General features: G+C 49.4%; 7 protein-coding genes across 7 annotated transcripts; 3 read left to right on the plus strand and 4 right to left on the minus strand.

The window, feature by feature from the left end:
* Positions 1-1,600: 1,600 nt before the first annotated feature.
* On the minus strand, positions 1,601-4,072 carry C8Q69DRAFT_509822 (alpha,alpha-trehalase; the record flags this gene model as incomplete). The annotated part of the gene is made up of 5 exons (XM_028633136.1): positions 1,601-1,730; positions 1,797-3,538; positions 3,605-3,726; positions 3,810-3,879; positions 3,950-4,072. 5 exons carry the CDS (start codon positions 4,070-4,072, stop codon positions 1,601-1,603), a joined length of 2,187 nt encoding a protein of 728 aa, XP_028482347.1.
* A 688-nt stretch (positions 4,073-4,760) lies between these two features.
* Positions 4,761-6,276, minus strand: C8Q69DRAFT_478150 (dehydrogenase with different specificitie). Its single transcript, XM_028631363.1, has 4 exons — positions 6,120-6,276; positions 5,794-6,028; positions 5,414-5,717; positions 4,761-5,345 (listed from the first exon to the last, which is right to left on the minus strand). Exons 1-4 carry the CDS (start codon positions 6,147-6,149, stop codon positions 5,126-5,128), a joined length of 789 nt encoding a protein of 262 aa, XP_028482348.1. The 5' UTR covers positions 6,150-6,276; the 3' UTR covers positions 4,761-5,125.
* Positions 6,277-6,593: 317 nt separating this feature from the next.
* Positions 6,594-7,925, plus strand: C8Q69DRAFT_87764 (hypothetical protein). The gene has a single exon (XM_028634131.1). It carries the CDS (start codon positions 6,683-6,685, stop codon positions 7,685-7,687), a length of 1,005 nt encoding a protein of 334 aa, XP_028482349.1. The 5' UTR covers positions 6,594-6,682; the 3' UTR covers positions 7,688-7,925.
* C8Q69DRAFT_87774 (putative thiol methyltransferase) lies at positions 7,755-9,023 on the minus strand. The gene is made up of 2 exons (XM_028634132.1): positions 8,353-9,023; positions 7,755-8,179 (listed from the first exon to the last, which is right to left on the minus strand). Exons 1-2 carry the CDS (start codon positions 8,833-8,835, stop codon positions 7,823-7,825), a joined length of 840 nt encoding a protein of 279 aa, XP_028482350.1. The 5' UTR covers positions 8,836-9,023; the 3' UTR covers positions 7,755-7,822.
* A 1,544-nt stretch (positions 9,024-10,567) lies between these two features.
* C8Q69DRAFT_478159 (synaptic vesicle transporter) lies at positions 10,568-12,854 on the plus strand. Its single transcript, XM_028631364.1, has 4 exons — positions 10,568-10,973; positions 11,032-12,035; positions 12,093-12,730; positions 12,790-12,854. Exons 1-3 carry the CDS (start codon positions 10,607-10,609, stop codon positions 12,387-12,389), a joined length of 1,668 nt encoding a protein of 555 aa, XP_028482351.1. The 5' UTR covers positions 10,568-10,606; the 3' UTR covers positions 12,390-12,730; positions 12,790-12,854.
* Positions 12,855-18,343: 5,489 nt separating this feature from the next.
* C8Q69DRAFT_87871 (hypothetical protein) lies at positions 18,344-21,809 on the plus strand. The gene is made up of 3 exons (XM_028634133.1): positions 18,344-18,834; positions 18,920-19,234; positions 19,284-21,809. Exons 1-3 carry the CDS (start codon positions 18,567-18,569, stop codon positions 21,686-21,688), a joined length of 2,988 nt encoding a protein of 995 aa, XP_028482352.1. The 5' UTR covers positions 18,344-18,566; the 3' UTR covers positions 21,689-21,809.
* Positions 21,810-22,724: 915 nt separating this feature from the next.
* On the minus strand, positions 22,725-24,748 carry C8Q69DRAFT_509828 (gamma-glutamyltranspeptidase; the record flags this gene model as incomplete). The annotated part of the gene is made up of 4 exons (XM_028633137.1): positions 22,725-24,008; positions 24,090-24,439; positions 24,505-24,523; positions 24,584-24,748. The coding sequence occupies 4 exons, from the start codon at positions 24,746-24,748 to the stop codon at positions 22,725-22,727; spliced, it is 1,818 nt and encodes a 605-aa protein (XP_028482353.1).
* Between the last annotated feature and the right edge of the window lie 461 nt (positions 24,749-25,209).

The following is a 25,209-nucleotide window of genomic DNA, read 5'->3' on the forward strand; positions in this document are numbered from 1 at the left end:
GCTTCCGCATATCTTAATCACATTACCCTAGTTAGTTAACTATTGATTATTACCATCCCGTGTTGTTTCATTGCTTTGACTCCCCTCCCTCGGGGGATATCGGATGCATACCTGAGATGGTATCATTTAAGGACGAAAATTGTAAGTTACATATGCCACAGCGTCATTAATAATTGTATGAGGGTAGTTATATTATATCCTGCGCGGATAAAACGGACACTGTGCAGAATTCTCGCAATTATCACCATCCTATATAGTTATACCATGCAGAGATAGTTTAAGTACATAGTCCTCATCTCGCTCGGACACACACCGAGATATTATTAACTCATTCATTCCGACCCCTGCTCTTGTATCGTTGTGATGAAATGCAGCTGGTCCATTTAGATCAAGGATGAAAAGCAGGAGTTCGCCCTATTCTAGCTAGTATAGTAGTTGGGCAGGAAACGAATAGTTATATTTCACCGTTGTAGTAATTAAAAGTATCATTTGTAGATTAACGATTTTATCAGACTGGTGTTGTGTGTCTCTGCATATGCCAGTAACTGCTGCTAAGAGTCCATGTGTGCATGTGTCGAAGATTGAATGGCAGCGTCAGACCTGAACACCTTGAATTGCTTGCTTGCTTCTAGGTCTAGGGAGGATTTGAACCCACATTCAACTCTATCCAGATGAGAGCCGGAAATTAAGTCCAAATACGCGATCATATCACTTAGACCACATTATTATCTGAATCTGGGATCTTTCCTTGATTGTTTCTAGCTGGTGTATTTGGGTCTCTGACGGGCTGTTAAAAGGGACAGGTATCTCTGTTAGAGCAAAAAGACTGGCATACAAGGCCTAATTAACTCAGATATTTAGCTCTTGATTCACATCATCGACATTCGCACTTTATATGTTTCTACTCTCGCAGCATAGGGCTACAATATTGACAACACTCTTTCAAAATAGATCTTTATCGTTTCGGAGATATTCATGTAGAAATCACATTGCTCTTTAATGATGCTACTGCATCTTCTATCGAGTCACAATCCCTTGCAGTCGCAGGGTCAGGCTGCATCCCCTAAAGAGTCGAGTCATCTTTCTCGTGCAATGTGTGCATCAACTTCGAATCTACTCGATTATCTTTAAATTTTTTCTAAGAATGCCGCACTCCCGATCTTCGCTCAGACCGTAGTATTCTCACTCGCTTTCTTCAATTTGCCCATGAATGCACCCCATGTAACGAAGACACATGGAGATAACAAAATTAGAATTACCTTCAAATGGAATAGAGACTGAAGAAGAATCTAGCAAACGTATCGACTTAAAAGGAAAATGGTCAAGTGCAAATGCATGAGCCACCTTCGAGTGAGATTGCCCCAGATGCGTAACAGGGAAAATAAATGAGAAACGTCACTTCGTCAGCAATCACCCGCATCGCGAAGAGCGTTGTAAAATTGTCTCCGTATCAAAACTAGGCAAGCTCAAACAGATCACGTGATGAACAAGGAGAAAGAAATATGGCTGCCTTTTTCTGTTCTTTTCTAACGTCTAAATCACAGCAGAATTAAAAATCTAGCATCGCTCGACATGGAAGATCAATGTTTGCTTTTCGGTCTTAGTAAGGGTATTGCATGGAGACAGCCTTGCTGTAGGTCTCGTAGGGCGTGATGGCTCCCAGAGCACGTCTCATGTGCGCATTTAAAATATCGAGTCCGTAGACATAGCTGGCGTTGACCCAGCCGAATCTATGGTTCAAAGTTAGCGACTGAAAAGAAAATGAAAAGCGCAGTGAGACATGGCATCCAGCTTACCCTTCCCTAGGAACTCCCTTGAAATCGGTGCCTTGGTTTCCGTATTCGGCATCAACTCGGTGCGGATCGATGGGACGGGTGACGTCGTACTTCTCAACGACGACTCCGTTAAAGTCGACAAACGCCTTGGTGATCATATACAGCCACTTATAGGCTAGTCTCTCGGCTTCATCCTGGTAACCATAACGCAGTAGTCCAGTCCAGGCCAACATCTGCTGAGGCGCCCAGCCGTAAGGGTAGTCCCATTGCCGGTTGGGCCTGTCGAGGGAAATTTCACCACGCGACTTCTCCGTTCCAGAAACCAATCCACCATAGGCCTCAAATCTGGGCAACGCCTTGCGGACCAGCTCTGAAGCCTGGTGTGGAGTGGCCACGCCCGACCACATGGCCCAGAAGGTCGTCGCACTCTCGTACGAGGTGCGCACCTTATTGACGGTATCATAATCGAAGTACATACCCTCTTCGTCGTTCCACAGGTACTTGTCCATGGCCACCTTGCGCCTTCGTGCGCGACGATCCCAGACAGAAGAACTTTCATGCGTGATATGCTGGGTCGCAGGCGTGCGAAATTCTTCAGGGATCTCCAGCTTATCGTCAAAGAATGTACGGATCGTCCGGCCAATGTCGACCTCATATTTATACAGAAGGGAATTCAGGTCAACGGTTGCGAGATTGGCACAGACCCGTTCAAGACGATAAGACGTGTCATGGCCTGATTCTCGGACAGCTCTGTCGTGTAGGAAATAGTCGTCGAGTTCAGGTTCATGGACCTTGCCCTCGTTATAGGCCTGAACGAACTCGCGGAATGTCATACCATGCTTCTCTGCGTAGGGAGTGAGGAGATGAAGGAAGTGGGTTGGCTCCGTCTCGGGTGGGACACCCAGACCTTCTGGGCGATATCTCGACAGACCAGTCTCCTGATCAAATCGTGGCTCTGACGTCCAAACACTATAGTATTCCTTGATGGCCGCGAGGATAGCCTTCCGCAGGAAGTCAATGGCATCAGGCTCCGTCTTGATCTTGTCGTACACACGCAGTGCCATGTCGGTAAGGAACGGTGGCTGAGAACGGTTCAGATAGTATGTTCGATTTGCATTGAGGATCTTCCCGTAATGCCTGATGCAGAAGCAGAAGTTCAGGACCATTGACTTCGCCAGATCGACCCGGTCACTGGCAATGAGACCTAACGACTCCATATAGCTGTCCCACCCATAAAGCTCATTGAAGCGGCCACCAGGGACGACGAATGGCATTCCCTGGAGTTCTTTCTTCTCGGTTGCCTCGTTGTAAACCTCCTGCATTTCCAGAGCGAGAAGACCAGGTTTGGCATTGAGGTCTCTGACATATTGCGGAGTGATTTCGTGATCAAGCAGAAGTACATCCAGGCGGAGCTCAGGATGAGACTTGGCAATATTCGTATAATACTCGAATTGTTCGGGCGCATTCGGCGGGACATAGATACGAGGGCGAGGGTCATCAGTCCAATCCTTCGGGTCTCTCCCCGCAACCTGGATGTTCGACCCATCGATCCTCCTGGTAAGATTGTTCCAGAAAGTAGTCTTGATCAGGCGAGACAGACGCGAGACAGGGTTCTCGCTGAGACGGGCCTCGTCCAAGATTACATGTTTCCGGCCATAATCTTTAGCTATAGTAAGCTCCTGCAGCAGGTTTGAAAGCATGTATGTTCCCCGCACATCGAATTTGTTGTATCCGGACGAGGCAGCCGTTCCTACTGACAAAACCTGTCCATAAGTCAGTATGTACGTCTCTCTGCAGGGCTCCTACATGAGATCGTCACGGGAACGCACCTTTGGTCCTACATCCTCGATGGTAATCTGCATGTTCTGGTCGGTGTCCTCCCTCTCCAATAAAGTCTTCAGCGTGGCATCAACATCAATCAAAAACTTGCGGGGTTGAGCGGGCACCGGATCTATAGGTCACACAGGGCAGTCAGTATTCCGTCCAGCTAGAGAACATAGGTCCAAACCGCTAGCCAGGGCAGGGAAAACTTACCGAGACTCCCTCTCCGCGCATTCCTTCCCAGGAAGCTCTGAACATCTTCACGATTGAACGTCTTCAGGTTCTAGCAGCAAGGTAACCATTCAGTAAACTGCCAGTCCACAAGGTCATCTTTCACCCCGCATGCCACTTACCGACGAGAAGGCACGCCTGCGGTCCTTCGCGCTGCCATGCGCTTCATTCCCGTAGTAAACGTCGGGATCGGAGAAAGGGTCGCTGGATTGGTTCCGACGGTGACCGGGTTTTGAGGAGCTCATCGTATGGCTGCTTTCGGTCGGCACTTAAGCGCAACGAAGGGGGTTCCAGAACAGCAAGGGTAGCAGTTCACGAACAGGGTAGTGGTGACTAACGCCAGAGAAGGCTTTGTTGTGAAGATGTGATGATGTGACGCCTGGACTTCCTCGTGTCTGTATGCTGTGCGCAGTATTTGTGTGTGCTGATAGCGCTGTAGCCTTAAATACTTGGGTTGACGCAAGAGCGGTCAGAGAGCTTCGATCGAGACCAGCTAAGTAGAGGAGGCGGTGGACTAAGCAAGACAAAGGGGAGGTGAGAACGGGAGACAGGAGAGAGGAGACAGGTCGCGTGAAGTGTTGTAGAAAGCGATGAGATTGTTAGAAGACTGGAAACTCGAAGATACGTTCTTTGGAGGGGTTATCAGTCCTTCGCCTCCCACGCTCGTGAGGTTTTACTCCCGTGGGAGTTTCTTCCCGCTCAGAGAGAGTGACGAAAGGGCAACCTATGATGTCGCCGCTCCACTCCAGCCCACCTTTCCTCTGTCCAGAATCTCCGGATCAATGCGGTCTTGTCGCGCAACGCTGCTTTTGTGAGAACTCTCGGCGGCTCACTCTCGACTGATTGGGTCTACACGTCCAATTACCAATTTACCAGCTGAATAACTTACCTTGAGCTGGCGAGTCTATACGTTGAGCTATACCATAAGAGTTGCTACTACATAGTTGACTAACTATCATATGAGGGGCCATGCTGACGTATCGGGATCATCCTTCTAGATTCCTCCGACTCTCTGGCTCTGCTATTCTTGGCAATAATCCGACGTGGGGTACCGACAAAGGTGTCGCAAGAAAGGTAATTGTTTAGTCTGCCGTTGGTAGAAGTGGCTTCCAGTCGGGCCCTCTCCCGACTACACACGTAATACTCGACCTTTATAGGACGATCATTAGGTCTGAATATTTCTGTATTAATATGCATGGCAATTCGCTGCCATTGTGAGTATGTGCCATCAAAAAAAAACCCCCGGTCAGATCTAGAATCCCCAGCATATGCCGGACACACTGTTACACAGCCTATACTCAGATTTTAGCACTGACGGCGCTACCGCCGTCCACCGTGATTGTCGCGCCGTTTACATACGACCCAGCTCTGCTGCTTAGGAACAAGCACGAGCCAGCTACATCCTCCGGGGTGCCGATACGGCCGAGTGGGATTCCCGCCTCGATGACATCGCGGAATTTGTCGAGCGTGGCTGCCATCATTTTGCTCTGGAACGGCCCGCAAGCGAGTGTATTCGATCTGTCCAGTAAGAACAATTGTCAGCCAATGGTCACGAGACCAGCAGTCGGTGAAGCGATTGTACGAACGTGATATTCCTCTTTCCTAGGTGATTTGCCAGCACTCGACTCAGGTGATGCAAGCCCGCCTTGCTGGAGCTGTATGCGAAGGTCTCAAGTGCAGGCACGCGTAGGCCGTCGATGCTGCCGATGTTGATAATCCGAGCGGGGTCTCCTTGGGTGGCTGCTTTCTCCAGGAGAGGCGTCAAGAGCTGGGTTACGAGGAAGACACGGTGGAGATTCAACGTCAGGACTCTCGTCCAGGCGGAAGATGGATACTCATCGTAGGGGGCGCCCCAGTTCGAGCCGGAATTGTTCACAAGAACGTGCAGTTCTGCGCAGTAAAAGGATCCGTCAGATGAAAAAGCCGCTTCACGAGATCGACTCGCTCTGCGAGTAACGAAACTTACTGCTTTCTCTCTTGGCAAATTCCTCGACTAGCCTCTTGCAGTCGTCCTCCTTGTAAAAGTCCGCCGGGATAGCATATGCCCTGCCCTTCCCCAAGGCATTGAGCTCGTTCACGGCTTTGTCGCAGGCCTTCGCATCTCGTGAAGTGATATAGACGGTTGCTCCGTTCGCGACATAACCTTCAGAGATCATTCGACCAATACCCTTTGCGCCGCCGGTGACCAGCACCACTTTGCCCTATAGAAGTATAACACGCCTTCAGTATTCGTCTCTGATACCAAGAATCGGTACAAGTTACCGACCATTTTCAGGAGTTGATGATCCCTACCTCGACGTTGAACAAACTCCTGAGATCCATATTGTATCGAACAAACAATAGCTATAGTCAAAGTACGGGTAGTATTATTCAAAGGAAAGCAGAAATATCAAATTATCATTTTATTTTGATCTGCGGAGAAAGCTACCCCCCATATTCTTATCCGATGGGCTGGCCTCGATCCGGAATGGGACCAACAACAATACCGAGGCTCATTGGGACGGAATAATGTTTACTCCGGACAATTATGTCATTTCTCCTTTTGGAACTAAATTAGGGCACGGTCGTCAGGGTTCGCGGGGCATGGATGCGCTACTCCAGTTCTAGTGATGTGATAACTAAACCTCTTGGAAAGATCTCGCCTTCTCTCCAAGCATCATCTTTGATACCCGATTAATTCTTGCATCTACCATAGATTTTTTTACGCATCATATGCATTTCCTCCCTATTACAAACTAAGAAATCCGTCTTCAATTTTATTCTCATTTTCCCTCAAAAGAGGCCCTGACAAAAAAAAAAAAAAAAAAAAAAAACTAGAAATTATATAAACCTTTAAAAAACACCCCCAAAACAAGATGGAAGAATTACAAGCCAAACACCGCAAAGAACAACGAGACCTGCAAGCGCGTATCACTCAGAAAAAGAAATCCGCTACGAAGAAGACTCGCAAGGGCGTCAACGATGAATGTGAGCGACTACAGCGCGAACTGGCAGAAAAGCAACAGGCGGAGATTCGTCAGTTGAATGGAGAGCCGCCTGAACCGCCTGTTGATGGACTTGATGAGCTCGCGTTGAGTGATGATAATGATCTGGATAAAAAGGAGGAGGAGGAGCGTTCAGTAGCAGCGGCGTCGGAAGAGAAGACGGTTGAGGAGGGAAACAATACTCCGCAGGCTACTGCTGCTACTGCTGCTGCTGCTGCTGCTAGGCCGGTGAAGAAGCCGAATCGTCAAAAGGCGCGTCTTGCGCGACGGGCTGCAGAGCAGGCTGCGCAGGCTGCGGCCGCTGCTGATGAAGCTGCGAATCAGACGGATCGTCGCGGAAACGAGAAGGAGGTGATGGACGCGACTTTCAAGCGGCTTGGTCTGCGGGAGTTGGAGATCAACCCGGATGGACACTGTCTCTACTCTGCTATTGCTAGCGAGCTGGATGAAATGGGGCTTGGTCTGAGACCGGATCCGAATAGGATCCTTCTGCCGTCGACGACCCAGTCGCGGATTGATACGGTGGCGTCGCCTAAGCATGATGGGTACCGTGCCGTGCGAGCTGTGGCAGCGGATTATATCCTCGAGCACAAGGATGACTTTGAGCCGTTTATGGAAGAGCCTTTGGACGAATATACGAGGAAGATTCGGCTAACGGCTGAGTGGGGTGGGCAATTGGAGCTACAGGCCATCGCGAGAGCGTATGGCGTAGAGATCAACGTCGTACAGAGTGATGGAAGGATAGAGAAGATCGAACCGGGAGATACAGACGACTTGGATGAAGAAGAGAGAGGCAAGCGCAAGATCTGGTTGGCTTACTACAGACACACCTATGGCCTAGGAGAACACTACAACGCTCTACTCAAGAAACCTTAAGGCTGCAGGGTTTGGTGGTATTATCACAGTCGCGTCTCAATGGGTTTCGAAGAAGCCGATTTATTTCTTTCATAGAGAATCGCGACAACTCGATTTCGAGTGCAGCCAAGGTATCCAATCGACGGTTTATCTTAATCAGTGCATACGCCACACGGAAACGCGGTCTCGCACTACTCCAGATTCGTCCTTACCCACGTCGTGTGTCCGCTCGGGCTGCCAGAAGGATACTCGTTCCATTCCGTTGTCGCTTGCGGGCCGTAGGGGGTTGGCCTTGACCCGGCCTTTATCATCATACGGTATCTCCTCGCCCGGGTAGCTGAGATGCTCCATATATGCGTCCGAGGGTGCGGCAAATGGTGGACCAGGTGCCAAAGGATCCTTGTGTGTCGGAAATTCGAGGCAGATCAGATTACCCCGCGGTGCAGGTGCCAGCAGTTCGGTGTGACGGAGAGCCCATTTGGGTCGCATCGATGGATTCAGTGCGCAGAAGAACTATAGTCCCGAAAGAAACCGAGGCAGAGACGTCCTGTCAGAATTGAGTTCTTTCCCCCATTTTGCATAGCAGGTATAGAAAGCATTGCGAGCATTGGATTCGACAAATAGAGCAAAGAATAGAATAATATATGAACAGCGAATAGCAAAGGGGATCCCAGGGTGATAAATACCGTGTAATCGTAGACCAGATCGAAGCCGTTGCGCGGAACTCCAATCTTCTCCAGCCAGTCGTCCTGGAAGAAGTCGCCCTGGACGAATGTCACGGATCCCCGTCCAATCTGCGGATCCCGCACCGGGTACTTGTCTGCATTCTTCGCTTCCTCTTGCTTGCAGGCCTCGATGGCAGAGGCACTGTATTCGAGTCCGTAGGCATCATATCCAAAGCTGGCCAGGAGCAGCACGTCAACCCCCCTCCCGCAACCTGGAACCAGGGCCTTCTTCCTCTTGATTCCGTCCTCTATCGTCTCCACGGGCTTTCCAAGCAGGGCTCGACCCTGCGTCAGGGTGTCTTCCAGAGCTGGGTTAGGGAATCCCCTATCCCAGGGAAGGACATCACCACGGTTCCAGAGCTCTTCCCAACCGTCCCTGTAACGCTCACCTGGGTACTTCGACAGGCGCTCATGCAGAATGGCGGTTGGCTCCGGATTGGACATCGTGCGCGGGACCGTGGTAGACAGCCAACGTGTTCCGAGAGCACTGTATCTGGATGATGAGAAGGCAGCTCGTTTACTGCTCACCTTCAAAAGGTTTCTGGAGAGCGGTAACCTGAGGACAGACGCCACTTTGGATATTATAGAAAAAAGCGATAAATCAACGGAGAAAAGGACAAGTATAGTAGGTACCGTGCCAGTGAGGGGTGAGGGGTACGACGAGACCGAAGAAGCGGGAGGGCAGCAGCACCAGCAACTCAATAGGACAAGACCTCTGTAAATATATTCGAAACCGAAGCCTCAAAGATATCTCCCTAACCTGATGATTCTGTGTAAGGCCTCGAATATTCCTTTTCTTTCTAGAAGTTCAGCTCCATCGTCAACCTGAGATGTACTCGAGCTCTCCAAGACTCCAACTCTCCGCACGGTGCCGGAGTCGGAGCCCCACTGCTGGCCAAGTATGAGATGTTAGCGCTAGATACACTTCACGAAGTCCTTGAGAGGAACAGCCCCGAAAGAGATGGGATTGGCTACTTATCTTCAATAATTTGTACTCGAGAATAATAAGCATCGCAAACGGGCGTACTTAGCTGCAGCGAAGTTATCTCAAAATCAACGGCACAGTTGGTAAACTATTGCTCCGTACGTTTGTCTTCAGTAACGTAGAGTCTGCAGGTCCGAAAAAGGGCGATCAATCATCAAACATAGTGACAGCAAACGGCGCTCGGCTGCCTGCATCTGCCAATTTTCTGGGTAAGTCACCGCTGTTTATTTGCGGTTAGAAGCGGTATGGTTACTTACATCTCAGATTCTACCTCGTTGCTATCTGGTCTGTTCAAGCCAAGCTGTTATAAGTCGTCGAGGACCCAATTCTCTCTCCTAGATCAGTGCCTTGCCTCTGTTCATTATTGTACCGCAACCTGTGGACCATCAATGAAACGAACCTGGAGAGGATAGTTGATTTAGCCCATAGATACGGAACAAACGGCACGGTGGTCTCGAACGATGAGTGGACAGAAAGACCAGCTTTGCTGCCGCCGTCGCATTGACCACTGCCAAAAAGTATCCAACAGTCATCCTCCGCCCTTGGCGTCCATGGGTTATCTCGTTCTCTGTGCTTGTTTCTCGGTAGTTAAATCAAACGTCGAAATGGAGTTTTTCGGATATTTTTCCTGGCGGGAATCGTACTCTGTACTAACTGCCGCGGTTCTTTCCGCTCTCAGTCCCGCTGGATAAGAGTACAGCCCGGCAAGAGCTAGTTACACCGTACACCGTACTTCACAGATGTGATTCCAGTCTGGATAGGAAAGGTCTAATCTGATCCGGCGTGAAGACGCCAATTTAGCGGAATTCACGGTGGGGACCTTTTGAGGCCTGAAGACCACGCCTGCCTTGTATGGTCCCGGCTTGATATTGACGCGATTCCTCCACTTTTCTATTTCTTGCCTGCTTGTTCTCCTTCTGTACGTAGCACAGCCGTACTCACGTATTTCGTCGGGGCCTGTTGCTCTATTTCTGCGGTGGATGGTCATCCTGCAGTCGACTGTTATATGTATATCGACTGACCTACTGCTGCCGCTGGTAGACCGACTCATTTTGTCATCTTTCCGCCAAGGCATATCTTAAAGATCCAGAGATATCCAGCTTACCTGTTGAAAGTCCCCGTTTCTCAACCCTCCTTGCCTGCTGTGATATCGAATACAAAATTTGTGTCTGCGATAAGATAACCGCTGTACTTTCGACCTGGAAGTAAACAGCGGGTCCTCAGCTGGAGATGGACAAACATATGGGCGTTTCCCCGCCTCAGGCCATGGCCAGCGATGAGGAGAGAGCAATGCATTCGAACGGAATCTCAGAAGAGACTGACTCGGACACACATTCGATATCCCCAGCCTCGAGTCTTCCACCAATTCTGGAGGGTAAAAGCCCCGAAGATGCCTTCCCTACGGAGCGGGCTACCTCGATATATGAAGAACCTATTCCGGTGCCTCGATCTAGGCGTCGAGGTCTGTTTGCCCAATTCACTCTCCTGGCAGAGGTCGAGAATCCCAAGACCTACCCGCGGAGGACCAAGTGGTTCATCACCTTCATTGTGGCCGTGGCGGCCGCAGCAGCACCCATGGGGAGCTCAATCTTCTTCCGTAGGTGACCCGGTAGCTATCCTTGAGTCTGTTCGGTGCTGATGACGCTGGAATTTAGCGTCTCTATCTCAGGTAGCGAAAGATCTAAACTCCACGCCTACTGTGACAAACTTGTCTATCGCCCTGTACATGCTCAGCATGTCTATTTTCCCACTGTGGTGGTCGTCATTTAGTGAGGCACTTGGCCGACGGACTATATACCTTGTGTCCTTCGTGCTATTCGCGGTATTCAATGTTCTATCGGCGGTTTCGACTTCCATTGCGATGCTCATCGTTTTCCGGATGCTGAGCGGCGGAGCCTCTGCATCAGTCCAGGCCGTTGGAGCTGGTACGATTGCGGACCTCTGGGAGCCGCGGGAGAGAGGAAGAGCGATGGGCATATTCTATCTTGGTCCGCTGTGTGGGCCCTTGTTCGCCCCCATCATCGGTGGTGCTCTGGCCCAGCACTGGGGCTGGAGAAGTACGCAATGGTTCTCGGTGATCTATGGAGGTGTGGCTTTGCTGTTCATCTTCGTCGCTCTCCCGGAGACTCTTGTGTCGCGCAAGACCCCTATCGTAGAAGTGGAACCAACAGTGCCGATGGAGCGACCTCTCAGTCGGGTATCTTCTCGACAGGTTTTGCACTCGACAACTCGAGTGCTGAAGGCACTGAAGATAGTTATCCTGGATCCTCTCAAGATCATCTTGTACCTGCGTTTCCCGCCTGTCTTGCTCACGGTGTACTATGCAAGTATCACCTTTGGGTCCTTGTACGTCTTGAACGTCAGTATCGAGGATTCCTTTGGAAAACCTCCTTACAACTTTTCCACGATCATTGTAGGCTTGCTTTACATTCCGAACTCCCTAGGCTATGTGACCGCAAGTCTATTCGGTGGAAAATGGATGGATAGCATTATGCAACGCGAAGCGAGAAAGGCGAACAGATATGACGAAAAGGGCAAGCTTGTCTACCGTCCCGAAGATAGGATGCGCGAGAACGCGCTGCTGGGAGCTATTATCTATCCCGGTGCTCTTATCTGGTACGGTTGGACTGTCGAGCGGGGTGCCTTCTGGCTGGTCCCGGTGAGTATTCATTCCACCTGTTTATCTCTGGGAAATCAATGGACTAACGAAATCTAGATGATTGCTAACTTTTTCTTTGGCATTGGCTCAATGCTCATCTTCAGTATGGCAACAACCATGCTGACAGAGTTTATGCCCAAGAAATCATCTTCCGGGGTCGCGCTGAATAATTTCATGCGTAACATTTTTTCATGCGTTGGCTCCATCGTTGCCGCTCCTATCATTAATGCCATTGGCAATGGTTGGCTTTTTACAATTCTCGGGTTGGTTGCGATCATCAGTAGTTCATCGCTCCTTTTTATGAGGGTCTTTGGTGCTCGATGGCGACAGAAGATGGACGGGCACATGAACTGATTTTGGGTCTCTCGAGCCCATGCCTGCGTTACTGCGTCAGATAAGGGTTCATGCACTCAGCATACACTGCCACGATAATGATGGCGTTTGGATTTCTTTCAATGTGTGCTTTTTTCTCTCCTGCATTTTCCGGCTTTTCCATTAGTACCATCACCCATGAAGTACGTATGTGCATCATCACGAGCAGTCACGCAAGCATCGTGGTTTCTTTTGCGGGGTTCACTTCAGGCGCACCAGACGGCTAGGGAATAGATATTCTTCTTTTAGAGGTGCTCCTCGGCTTTCTTCACAGATGCACTTCCAGTCAAAGGCGGCGCTTCGCTGTAGCTCTCGTTGGGAAGCTGAGGGAAAAGGCACAAACAATTAGCATCTTGCGTTCATGTGAGCGAGACTAGCTAACCTTTACTGTCAATAACATTAGATCACCAAATGGAGACTATCTGGATTCAATTTTCTGCCCGTAAGTGAGTGGATTAATGGAAAGAAAGGGATTTTCTCAAGGGCTACCCGCGGACATAACCCAGTCAGCTGAGGGCGGGCGTCTGGCCCCATTCATTGACTACCGGCCTAAAGCTAGTACGTAGAACTGTAAGACACACCTTATAGAGTCCCACGTTGTAACGGCCTTATTATTTGCCCCTTTTCTCATATGGTCATCTTCTAGTCGTCCATACATACTCAGGAGCAACCAATCCGATCTAGAGGTAACCCGTACTGAAGCCACGACATACATATCCACTAGATATCTAGATAGTATTCTTCTCATACTCGTCCCGTTTGAGGCGTAAGTTCAGGAACTTGCGAATGGCAAGTTCATCTACGCGATATCAGGGGTGTGCAACGGGGCTGCAGTGCGTGGGAGAAAATCGCGCTATGGGAAGATGACAGGGACTAGAAACGTTATTTCATGTCGTTTTCAAGTATTCATATTCAAAGTATGCATGGTGTAGATCAGGTAAATATATTTTATTATTATATTTATGTTAATTCTCCTATGTTAATTATATCCAATCCGACTCGGTTATCCGACATCGGATACCGTTTTAGTAAATAGTATTCTCAAGCGTGTAGTTGATATGATCCTTGAGCTCTGTTTCTTTTTACTTCTTGTCCGGAAAAAGGTAATGCTATAATTACTGTTTTAGGCTGGTGGAACGGGAGGTATGAAGAGGGGTTATCTGTTCAAGGTAAGGGATGGGTGGTGTCAGGATAGAAAGGAGTGATGGTGGACCAAGCTTTTTTTTGATCATCCGGCCAATTCCTACGCTGTGTGCAACAGTAGTGAGAGTTAGCCTTAGTTGCAACTTATTCGTCGTCCAATGTCAGGAGTCTCTTGCACGATGCAAATGGCAATTGGTTCAGACGGCGCCGGAATTGTTCCGTAACGAGTCAATCAAAGCATGTGCGGAGAGGGTGCAGAAGATAAGAGCTCATCCCATGGATCTTCCCATAAACGGCAATATATGGCTGATCCAAGCGTTACGGATGCGTTCTGACAGGACAAGGGACAAGAGGGGTTTATGTAGGAGAATCCCGGTTGAGACTCGGAGAAGGTGCTGATGCGATTATCAAGCTGACCTCAGCCAGTAATAGACTCACGCAGACATGTAGATCTATCAGCAAGCTCGGTGGTGCCAGCGTCTTGGCCGTTTTGCCTGTCAATCCCTGAACGCCGGCATAATCTTAAAGTCACATGCTGGGTTCTTTTCCCAAATAACGATCTGGCAGCACTGTCGAAAAGAGGCGGGACCGTACGTGATACATCACCTGTGATGCCCGACCAAGGAGGCAAAAGGATTACCACAACGAAAAGCATGTAGCCCCTTTTGTCCTTCTGGTTTCGATTTCTTAATTTTGGCCTTCCTTTACTCCCAATTGAGACCTGATGTATGTGCCACGTAGAGACGAAGTTCTAATTGATGTGATCAGTCGCCACAATTGGTCTGCAACGTATTGAAACCGGACAACAGAACTGTGATGGCAAGAGGGACTTTTTTCGGGTATTTGACGGGTCAGAGAAGGTGAAGCATCGAGAACCACCGGAAGTTAATGCAGCAGTTCATCTGATGACAGAGTGCTCATTCTGTTGCATATCGCCACACCGAATGCATCCATTTGCACACTTGCATCTAGGTCGTCATGCAGTGATGCTCCAATGTGCCCGAATATCATGTGTACGCTACAAATCCCATCGCGATGGGCTTTGAGACTGGGCTTCCATTGGACTGCCATTTTGGGCTCTTCTCGTCGTCCAATTCCCAAGCCGTTTCACAGACGCCTAGAATCTGAGAATAGACAAAGTCTAGACTGATCCATGTTGAGCACAGCCTTGTATACTCATCAGCTCTGGGGACTGGATGTGAACGTGTCTCGACAGATGAATAGAGGAGAGAGAAAGAGCCGTATCGAAGCGCCCTCAGACCGCGCTGGCCGTCTGATCTTCGTTTTGCCTCGACTTCACGGCCACTGTGTGGAATGCGCCCACGCAGGAACCTACCTCACAACGCCCGAGAACTGGACGGATTGATCGCCTTTGGCTTCACTGTTGTTTCTGCAGGGCAGAGAGTGGCCACACCCCTGAAATTCCTGTCGCTGGATCTGCGTCTCATCTAGTAAACGTGAGAGCATTCTCCAGTGCTCACAGAGCGTGAAGCCCACCGCGGGGGAATGGTGTGTCGTCTGGCAAGTCATCTCTGCGTGTCCGGTACTAGGTAATTAATTGATTGATTGATTGATTATTATTATTACAGTAATGCTGGGACAATCATCGAGGGCGGCCAATCTGCGGTTGCCAGAACGGTTATATGGGTCGCGAGGTCGCGAGGTGGCGTCTCGCGAGGTCGCGAGGTTTTTGTTACCAGTAGGTTACTGGTAAATTATTATTTTATATTAAAATTATACTAATATATACTAATAGAGAATAAAATCTAAAATTTTTAAATCTCGCGGGGTGGTAAGTACAGGTAAATCTTATCTCGCGGGGCGGGAAGGGGGAAGGGGGGAGTGGAGACGAAAGAGGACGAGGGAAGAATGAAAAGGCTGAAGAGCGAGTGAAAGAGCGTGATGGAGAAAGGACGAGGAGACCCACCCCCCGCGAGACGAAGGAAAGAACGGGAGAGCGGGAGGAAAAGGAAGCAAAGACAGGCGAGGAGGGCGACTGAAAGAAAGCGGGAGGGGACGAAGAAGAGGGAAGATGGGGAAGAAAGAGGAAGAAGAGAGGAGGATAAGAGGGAAGAGGAATAGTAGGGAGGAAGGAGTGATAGTAGGAGGAGTGGGGACGAAGAAAGAGGGAAGAGAGGAAGGGAGAAGGAAGCATGAAGGGGAAGAGGAAGAGAGGCGCGCGGTGGGGGCGAGAGAGAGAGAGGAGAAAGAGAAAAGGAGAAGGAGAAGGGGAAAGGGAAAAACGAAGAAGAGAGGAGAATGGAGAGTAAGAGAAGGAAACGGGAAAGAGGAGAAGAGAAAATAAAAATAAGCGAGAGGAGGACGAAAAGAGGAAAAGAAGGAGAAAGAATAGAGAAAGATGAGGAAGAAAAGGGAAAGAGAGGAAGAGGAGGACAAGGATAAAAGAGGAGAGAGGAGGAAGGGAGGGAGGGGAAGGAAGGAGGGGGAAAGGGAGTAAGAGAGAGAAAAGAAGAAAAACGGAGAGGGGGGAGAAAGAGGAAAAGAGCGAGAAGGAAGGACGAAGGAGAGGAAGAAAGGGGAAAAGTATGGAAGAGGGACGAAAAAAGAAAAAGAATGAGAGAAGTGAGGGAGGGAGGTGTGTGGATAAAGAAGATTGAGGCGGAAAGAGAGAGAAGGAAAAAGAGGAGAAGGGGGATGAGGGGATAGGAGGAATGGAGAGGAAGAAAGGGGAAATAGAGGAAAGTTTCGAAAATAGGAGAAAAGAAGAAAAGTAGGATGTGATTGGAGATAAAGTGAAGAGAGGGGAAAAGGGAGGAAGAGAGGAAAAAGAAGAAAATGATGAGTGGGGGTAAAATGAAAGGAGCGAGAAAAAGGACGAATGAGAAGAAAATAAATAGGAGGGACAAAAAAAAGGAAAGTAAGAGACGCGGGGATAATGAATAATAGAATATATTTAAATTATGATAGAATTAAGTATTAGATAGTTTAATATGTACTAGGAATACTATTATATGGGTAGATTATAAGATTTAAAGTTTAAATTATATTAATATAAATTATAATATATTATTCGTTTTAAATTTAAAATTATAATTATACTTTATATATTTATAATATATATATATAGAAAAAAAGAGAGAATATATTTAATCTTAAAATTATTATTAATTATAACTTAATATAATTAAATATTATTAGTAAAATACTAATATATTAAATAATTACTAATATATATTAATAAATATTAATATATATTAATAATTTATTATTTAATATTTATTAAAAAATATTAAATATTATTAGTAAATCCAGATTTATTTAGTAGCACTAATAGCCTGTATTTGCTTAATTTTAATACAGATCTAACAGTTATTTACCTGGTCTCGCGGGGTGGTATAATTGTAATTTATAACTAAACTATTTTAATTCTATTAGTAAATTTAGTAATATCTAGTATAAAATACAGCAATTACAATCTTACCGCCCCGCGAGATAAGATTTACCTGTACTTACCACCCCGCCAGATTTAAAAATTTTAGATTTTATTCCCTATTAATATATATTAATATAATTTTAATATAAAATAGTAATTTACTAGTAATCTACTGGTAACAAAAACCTCGCCACCTCGCGAGACGCCGCCTCGCGACCTCGCGACCAACCCACCGTGCCAGAACATCGCGTCGTCCCGGTCCGCCGCCTCACCCGCTAGTCCCGATGGGGGTTGGCCCAAGCGTTTCCCAAGTCAACCTCGAGTCTCGTTCTCGAAGCTCTCTGCTCCCTTCTAGTGAAGCTGCCTCCATCGGTTTGCCTTGCAATTCCAGACTTGAGGATGTGTTCAATGCTACAGACACTTTCTGAAGCCCAATGCTTGGGTTATCTCGCGCTGTGCCCTGACCGCAGCGTCATCGTTTACTTCGTGGACTCACCGATATAGTTCCCCATCGAGTGGGGACTTTGATGGATTATCGTGCATCACTTCGCACAATGACGCCCAGCCTCTGGGATCTCAAGTGCTGCGTATCACAGATCACTTTTCCCTGCATTTCTGTGCCCACTATACTCCCCCGGATACTGTCCTAATTGGCCCTGTGGCCTGAGGCGTTGGGCAGAAACCCCGTGGCATCCGCCGCATGAACGAGCACTCCCTCCGGGGTCGTGCTCTGTACTTAGCAGCGAAACACATATCTCATGATGCGAGATGCAAGGAATGGCCTACTGCACAGGAATTGATCTTGGAATGATCTCCTATCTGCTCATTTCTGCCCCTCTCTCAGAGGGGTAGGAATTTATATCCCCGATATCCACTCCGATACAACTTAGCGGGCGGTCTCCACTAATCAACTCTGTGGAGTATTCTCTACCTAGTACCTAGTGTACCTACTGCTTCTTTGCAGCTTCATAGTTACCAATCCTGTTCAGGCAGCGTTCAGACCTAACTACTGCAGCTTCACCTGCAGGCGGAGTCATCACCCTGCTGCTCGTCTCCGCCCGATCTTCCGTACTTGACCGGAACATCCATATGAACCCATCGGATACTGAGACGTGGCCCAATGGCATCGATTGCCCCGGCAATTGCTCCATTATGTCATGGCAATGGAAGCTCATTGCAGCATCTCCCTGCTCATCGCACTAGCTAACAACTGCAGGATGGGTTGCTTTGTGTTTGCGTTCGCTGAAGCCCAGCGGCCCGGGTCAGCGTAACTAGCATGTGCTCCGCTCTCCTCTAGTTTCCTGATATCTGAACGGACGCCCTGCTGTCGATATCGTCCTCTCCCGGCCCTGTATTTCTGTTTCCTGTTCCCCAGAGGCTCGCTGTGTAACAGCTTGCAGACAATTCTTCCTATCTCATTGTTCCGATCTGGTTGCCACGCGAAACTTCCGAGATAGCCTGCAGCGTCGTAGAGGCTCCGTCATTCGTCGCGGCAATGGGCAAAGGCTCGAAGAACAAGCGCAAGAATAAGAACAATAAAACTGTATTGAACATCAACGATCCGCCCACCGCAGACAATACAGCAAACGAGGCCGGCGTTGAAGCAATCGTCTCCGGTGAAGATGGCGCCCAAACGGTTCCAGTATGCAGAACTTCCAGTGTTCCAGTACCAGACATTCGAGCGTCAATATCAAAGCTTCGATCCTAGAACCCTGCAATTTTCATATCATCCCATCCTTCATCCAGCTACTGGTCCTCTGACGGCAGAAAATGTTCAGGACAAGGAAAACCTCGAGACGGAAAAGAGGCCCGATGCAGATACCCCTGAGATAGATGGTTCTCCCACCGAGCCTTCCAGTTCAGAGGGTGGCTCTTCCCCTGAATCCAACGGTAAGCCACATATGACTCCTCTTTAGCTACAGTTATGATTACGATTGGTGCTGGATCACATAAATATGGTATTAATGCTGGACAGACCCCGATTCCTCCGCGACCGAACCAGAATCACCTTCAGAGATAACGACCGCGGAGAGCAATGAAGAAGGGAGTAAGAATGAGGAACCAGTGGTGGAAAATAATGAGCTCCCACAGGAAACAGGTGCTGAGATTGTCCCAGAAGACAATGAGTACGGTAGTCGGGATGATGCCTCAGCTCCCTCAGAAAATGAGAATGGAGAGCATGTTAACCCCGCAGAGACATCCGCAGCTCATGAAGTGGAGACTTCAGATCACGATGGCGGAGAAGCCGGATCGGATACACACGGCGATAATCCTCCCTGCGAGGGTGAGGGTAAGTATTACTGTGCACCACCCCCTGCTGGTGATTAACAAATCAATAGAGGACAATTTTCCTGATGTTGACCCATCCGCAGAAGCAGATAAGGTCGCCGTTGAGAAAGAGGAAATCGCAAAACAAGAAGCCGAAGATGCTCGGGAAGAGACAAATGCGAATTTTGTGGGGGATGACGCTGCTTTTGTCGATGACCTCCCTTCAGAAGACCAGGAACCCGGCCCAGAAACAGAACCCCAAGAGTCGCCGGAAGATGACGAAGCCAACGAACAAGAGATCTCCGAAAGCATAGAACCAGACCAGAATGGCTCGTCGCCAGATGCCCCTGCTGAGGACCCCGTCCCCTCGACCGCTGGAGAGGGAGAAGAGAGTCCAGAGACGCAAGCAGAACCAGAGGAACCCACGCACGAACCTGCAGAGTCCGACGAAGTTTCTGCACCACAAGAGGCAGAAACGGAGAACCCTTGGAATTCCGAATCCGTTGATGCAGCTGCCGAAGCCGACTTCCTAGAGCAACGTGCAGTGGAAGACACCGTGGATAATACGGCAGAAAGCGAGGGGAATGATGATTCTGCCGGCGAAGGTGCAGCATCAGAAGAATCTCCAGCTGAGCCTTCAGAGGACACGGCTTCGGACCAACAACATGCCGAAGAAACCCCCGATGCTGTTGAAACTGGTCAAGAGGCAGGTGACTGCGACAAAGACTCCCTAGGCGAACCAATGCCTGAGGAGGACCTTGCGCCGTCTGATGATACTCTTGCAGACGAGGAAGCCGCCGAAGATAGTGCGGAAGATGCAGCGAAAGAGACGCCTCCTGAGGAACAACAGATTGACCAAAACACTGCCGAAGTCGCCGGTAATGACGAGACAGCTCTTGATGGAGATTCAACGGAGGAATCTCCTTTTGAAGATGCTTCTGTTGAAGAGCATCCGGCCGAGGAGCCTGCCGAGGAACTCGCAGCCAAAGAAGTAGCCGCCGACGAGATTGCTGCTGATGGAGATCTTGCGGATGAGCCTGTTGAACCAGTCGACGAGACTCCTGCCGAAGAACCAGTCGCTGAAGAACCTGCCGCTGAAGAACCTGCCGCTGAAGAACCTGCCGCTGAAGAACCTGCCGCTGAAGAACCTGCCGCTGAAGAACCTGCCGCTGAAGAACCTGCCGCTGAAGAACCTGCCGCTGAAGAACCTGCCGCTGAAGAACCTGCCGCTGAAAAACCTACTTCTGAAGAGCTACCGGTCGAGGAGACACCAGTTGAGGAGGCACCAGTTGAGGAGGCACCAGCTGCCGTAGAACTACCCGCCCAAGATCACCCTACTGAAGAAGCTCCCGCACATGAGCCTGCTCCCGAGGAGTCACCAGCGGAACAGCTTACTACTGAGGAGACTCCGGCCGAAGTATCACCAGCGGAGGACCTCCCTGGGGAGATTCTGCCAGCTGTCGCTGAGGGCGTTGTCACCGAATCATCTGTTGAAGCGCCAGCTGAAACGGAACCAGCAATCCCTAGTCAGAGAAATATTCCAGCTGCTGAAGATCATACCGACGCCCCTTCTCCCCAGGAGGGCGAAGCGGAAGAAATCGCTGACAACCAGGAAGACCGCGCAGCGGAACAGGACATTGCTGTGGAGGAGTCGCCCGACGATGGTGCAGCTCCTGGCATCCCCACAGAAGCGGCATTGCCCGAACGCTCTCGGCGGCGTAAGAGACAATCATCAGGTTGGAAGCGCGACTATCATCACTCTAAGAGCTCATCGGATGGCCACCGCTCCCAGCTGGAGCGCCAGAAGAGCGAACGGGGCCTTTTCAAGGACCGGTGGGCCATGGCTTTAGAAGAGGCCAAGAGACAACGTGAGGAGAAGCTCCGAGAAGCCGAACGCCGGAAAAGAGAAGAAAGACTCCGTGCAGAGAAAGAGCAATGTGCAGCAGAACGCGCGAAACGTGCGGAGAGGGATGAGGCTGCGAGATCAAGACGTCGCTCTTCGGAACACTCGTCGAGCCATGATCGACGTCGAGGAGAGTCGGCGTCAAAATCAGCACCGAACGCACTATCTGCCCGTGGTATCTTGAAATATATGACCTCCGGAGAGTCGGATACAAATGGTCCTCTTTTAAAACTAAACGCCGCCAAGGCAGCACCTCTAGTAACGGAGCCTGCAAGGAGATCTTCAAGCAGCCATGCACGCTCTCATCACAGTCGCTCTCACGATGAGAGACGGTCGAGTGGACGATCTGGTGCCTCTGGTACTGAAGACAGCGAAAGTGCTCGACGAGAGCAGCGCAGAGCACGACGGAAAGCAGAAGAGGAAGAACAAAAACGAGTAAGGGAGGCTTATGGTGCCAACGCAGGAGAGCCCCACCACCGCCGTCACAGACACCATCGGCCGCAGCCATCGCCCCGTGAATCGAGATTTAAGGAAGCCCTTGGTCTTTTCAAATCTGCAATTACAGCTCACTGATTTACGTTGTTGCTTCGGATAGCATTTGTTCTCTGCTTTTTATTTCTACCCTGTATTCCCATATTAGCGAGCGCTTTCCTCTTTTCCTTTATCTACTTGGGACAGAACGACTTGATGGTCGGATGATGGTACTATTAACCTAAAGGGATACAGGCCCAATAGCGAGGGGAAGGCTGTTGTTATATTTGACAACGATTGGCGTGCTTGATATGGATATTACGATTTTCTTTGCTACTTTTGTATGGTGCTTGTTTATCCATCCACTTCTTCTCAATGTATTTTTTTATATCTCAAATGTATAGGGAGTTTCCTAGCTCATATTGGCTTATTCTCTACAGATAGTCAGGAAAGCCTCCTTTGTCTTATTACCAGAACGACACCCAGCTTACCAGGGCCTTGTGTTAGCTCTCTAGTGTTGGCATTGAGTCGTGATAGCTTGACTTGGCTGAACTCGGATCGGTTTATACTATTAACTATAGGACAATCTATGGTCAAATTTATAACCTAGGACTAGTGAACTTTAGCAAACTCCAGAATGTAAACCATGATACAGTTAATGTAGACCAAAAGAAAGTCACTAATCAAAGGATTTCTCCACCACTTAGAGCTTTAAGATCTACCTTGTTCCTGGCCACGAGGCAGTAGTCTTATGAATGCGGTAGAATCAGCCGGGGTTTTACTGTTATTAGTATTGGCCCCCCATTACTTTACATCGGCTGATTGTATTCTTTCTATGTTGAGGACGAGTCTACGGTTCCGACGTCCGGGTACGTTTACTGCGGAAGATACTAATTTGACGGTATATGAGGCATTGTTCTGTTCTTTCTGTGACTCGAGCGGTTTGATGCGCTGCAGGGTCTATATTAGTGTTTGGTCGTGCGTGTTTCATGAATGTATAAAGTTGGCCTAGCTAATTAACTAGATATTTCCCGTGGAATGAAATAATATGGTAGTATAGCATGCAAAGCAAAAGAGGTACTATTTTGTTCTTCCCATTTCAGCAATAATAGTTGTGGTGTAATTTCAATTTCACTTTTCACACTGGAATGGCCATGCCGTCACCTCTCAGATCGCTACCGGCACTGTAGACAATTCTTCCATCCTCATAATGACATCTGATCACCTGTCCACGGCCAAACATGCCTCTCTTCCAGCCCTTCAGGACCGTGACCTGGTGGCCGAGCTTCTTCAGTCCCTCGACGGCCTCGTCGCTGATGCCCTCTTCCACATATACTGTGCGGTCCAGCACCTTTCCGACTTCGGGCATACCGGCGCCAATGCAGATACGTGGGGAGTCTAGTGCAGCCTGCGGGTTGTAGCCGAAAGCAAGCATGTTCAAGAGAACTTGGACGTGGCCCTGCGGCTGCATGAAGCCACCCATAACTCCATAAACGGAGTGCAAGCTGCCGTCGGAGGGATTTGTGATCATGGCCGGGATAATGGTGTGGTAGGGTCTTTTCCGTGGCGCCAGAACGTTGGGGTGGCCTTCCTTGAGAGAGAAGTTGGCACCGCGGTTCTGCAGCGTGAAACCACAGCCTTCGGGGATGATGCAGGTGCCAAATCCGCCGTAGTTGCTGTTGATGAAGGAGATACCGTTACCTTGTTTGTCGGTGACGGCGAAATAGACGGTGTCACAGTGGTTGTGGGCTGGGCTTCCGTGGTCGAGAATATCGGAGGCTTTGTCCGGATTGAAGAGCTTGGCTCGTTCAGCGAGATAGGGTCTGGAGATGAGACCCTGAGAGGGGACCTTCTCGACGTCCGGATCGGTCACCCACCATGAGGCATCTGCGAATGCGATCCGTAGACTCTCTATGACCGCATGGAGGTATTCTGCGGAGTTGTGCTGTTCTTGAGTGAACTTGGGGATTTTGCCGGCAAGTTCAAGTTCCTCGAGGATACCCAACGCCATGAGGGCGACGATACCCTGGCCGTTGGGGGGATGCTCCCAAACCTCGACTCCCTCGTTGGGTGCACCGTCAGTTCCTGGGGTCTGCTTTTCTGCGACATTCTGGCCCTTAAACTTCAAGGAAATGGCATCGACCTCCTGGCTGCCGGTCTCTGCGTGATGCTTCAGGTCATCCAGGGTCAGGAACCCACCAAGATCCTGCACAACCTTTACCAGGGCCTGTCCAATACGTCCTTCGTAGAATCCCTTTTTCCCCTCTGCCGCTAGAGTCCGGAAAGTCTTGGCCAAGGTTGGGTTCTTCATGATCTCGCCAGGACGAGGATATCTCACCCCATCCTTGGCCTTGGGATCAGCCTTGAGCATCTCCCTGAAGTTCGGAGAAGCATCACGGATCAGATGTTCACTTTCTGACCACTATATCTGGTCAGTGGCGTTGTTTCGTGCTTTTTTGTAGTAGCTATTGGCAAGGTGCAGGTGAGATTAGATTTGACTTACGAAGTACGATGCGAGTTCTGAGACAGGGAAACCCTCCTCCCCAAGCTCAATTGCCGGCGTCAAGATCTGCTCCAGAGACAGCTTCCCACTGCCGAACTTTTCGACAGTGTCAACCCAGCCTGCTGCCGCACCGGGCACCGTCACAGCGTGCACACTGGTCATAGGGATGCTGCCACCTTCATCGGGTGCGATATCCAATGCTTTCTTGATCTTCTCCAGAGAGCCATTGGCAGAATATCGGCCGGAGCCGTTGAGAGCGCTGATCTTCTTCGTTTTGGCATTGTAGAAGAGGCAAAACATGTCACCTCCAATACCAGTCGATGACGGTTCCGTAATGTTTAATGCAGCCGCTGTCATCACGGGCCCTGTCAGTAACGTCTCATTATATTAATAGTCAGAGACCGAATTAACCTACCAACTGCCACAGCAGCATCCTATAGTCCACGTTAGTTGATCAAGCTTAGCCATTAGATCATCTATATCAATGTACTTACCGCTGCATTTCCACCTTCTCTCAGGATCCTCTGGCCCGCAGCAGCGGCCAGAGGCTGTGTACAGGCCACGATACCATTAGTACTGTGAACCACACTCCTTCTGCTCGAGAAGGGAACGAAATCCGGGTTCTCGGCCGGGTAAATGGCCTTGGCGTTGAGAGGCATCTTCACGCGGTCCGCTCAGCGGGGGGAATCAAATTGCGGGGTGTCTGGAGCAGTTATACAGGAAGATGACAGTGCAGTCAGAAAAGAACAGGGCGATTCGACGGGGATGCTACGTGATTATATACCTAAGTACCCCGAAGCCCTGGCTCGTGGTTTTCCGCGGGGTTAAGGAACAAATAGATATAGGGAAAGATAGAGCGCCTTTTCCAGGCCTATCTCGAGATTCTACCCCGCTATGTATGGCGCGTTGCCCGATCGAGACACAGCAGGGCATTTGGGTTTAACCATCGTCCGCCTTCTGGATCGCATTGAATACGGTAAAAGGTATTTAATATCAATACGACCAAGTTGAAGCTTGTCGACCTCGACGGGCACTCTCCGCGGTGGAGTGTGACTCCTGAAGACCTTCCGAGGTCGGGTGGCAGCGCTGCTGACCTTCCGCTTCGGGTACTTATTAGTAT

This window comes from Paecilomyces variotii, assembly GCF_004022145.1.
Source record: "Paecilomyces variotii strain CBS 101075 chromosome Unknown C8Q69scaffold_12, whole genome shotgun sequence".
Taxonomy (NCBI): Eukaryota; Fungi; Ascomycota; class Eurotiomycetes; order Eurotiales; family Thermoascaceae; genus Paecilomyces; species Paecilomyces variotii.

Bases quoted from the DNA above. Each gene is read 5' to 3' on its own strand.
- C8Q69DRAFT_87871 (XM_028634133.1), top strand. From the start codon at position 18,567: ATGGCGCCCAAACGGTTCCAGTATGCAGAACTTCCAGTGTTCCAGTAC. The intron at 18,835-18,919 runs GTAAGCCACATA...AATGCTGGACAG, and splicing joins CTCTTCCCCTGAATCCAACG to ACCCCGATTCCTCCGCGACC. The intron at 19,235-19,283 runs GTAAGTATTACT...ACAAATCAATAG, and splicing joins TCCTCCCTGCGAGGGTGAGG to AGGACAATTTTCCTGATGTT.
- C8Q69DRAFT_478159 (XM_028631364.1), top strand. From the start codon at position 10,607: ATGGACAAACATATGGGCGTTTCCCCGCCTCAGGCCATGGCCAGCGAT. The intron at 10,974-11,031 runs GTAGGTGACCCG...GCTGGAATTTAG, and splicing joins GGGGAGCTCAATCTTCTTCC to CGTCTCTATCTCAGGTAGCG. The intron at 12,036-12,092 runs GTGAGTATTCAT...AACGAAATCTAG, and splicing joins GTGCCTTCTGGCTGGTCCCG to ATGATTGCTAACTTTTTCTT.
- C8Q69DRAFT_478150 (XM_028631363.1), bottom strand. From the start codon at position 6,149: ATGGATCTCAGGAGTTTGTTCAACGTCGAG. The intron at 6,029-6,119 runs GTAGGGATCATC...ATACTTCTATAG, and splicing joins GGAGTTTGTTCAACGTCGAG to GGCAAAGTGGTGCTGGTCAC. The intron at 5,346-5,413 runs GTTCGTACAATC...CTTACTGGACAG, and splicing joins CTAGGAAAGAGGAATATCAC to ATCGAATACACTCGCTTGCG.
- C8Q69DRAFT_87764 (XM_028634131.1), top strand. From the start codon at position 6,683: ATGGAAGAATTACAAGCCAAACACCGCAAAGAACAACGAGACCTGCAA.
- C8Q69DRAFT_87774 (XM_028634132.1), bottom strand. From the start codon at position 8,835: ATGTCCAATCCGGAGCCAACCGCCATTCTGCATGAGCGCCTGTCGAAG. The intron at 8,180-8,352 runs GTATTTATCACC...TCGGGACTATAG, and splicing joins ATCTGGTCTACGATTACACG to TTCTTCTGCGCACTGAATCC.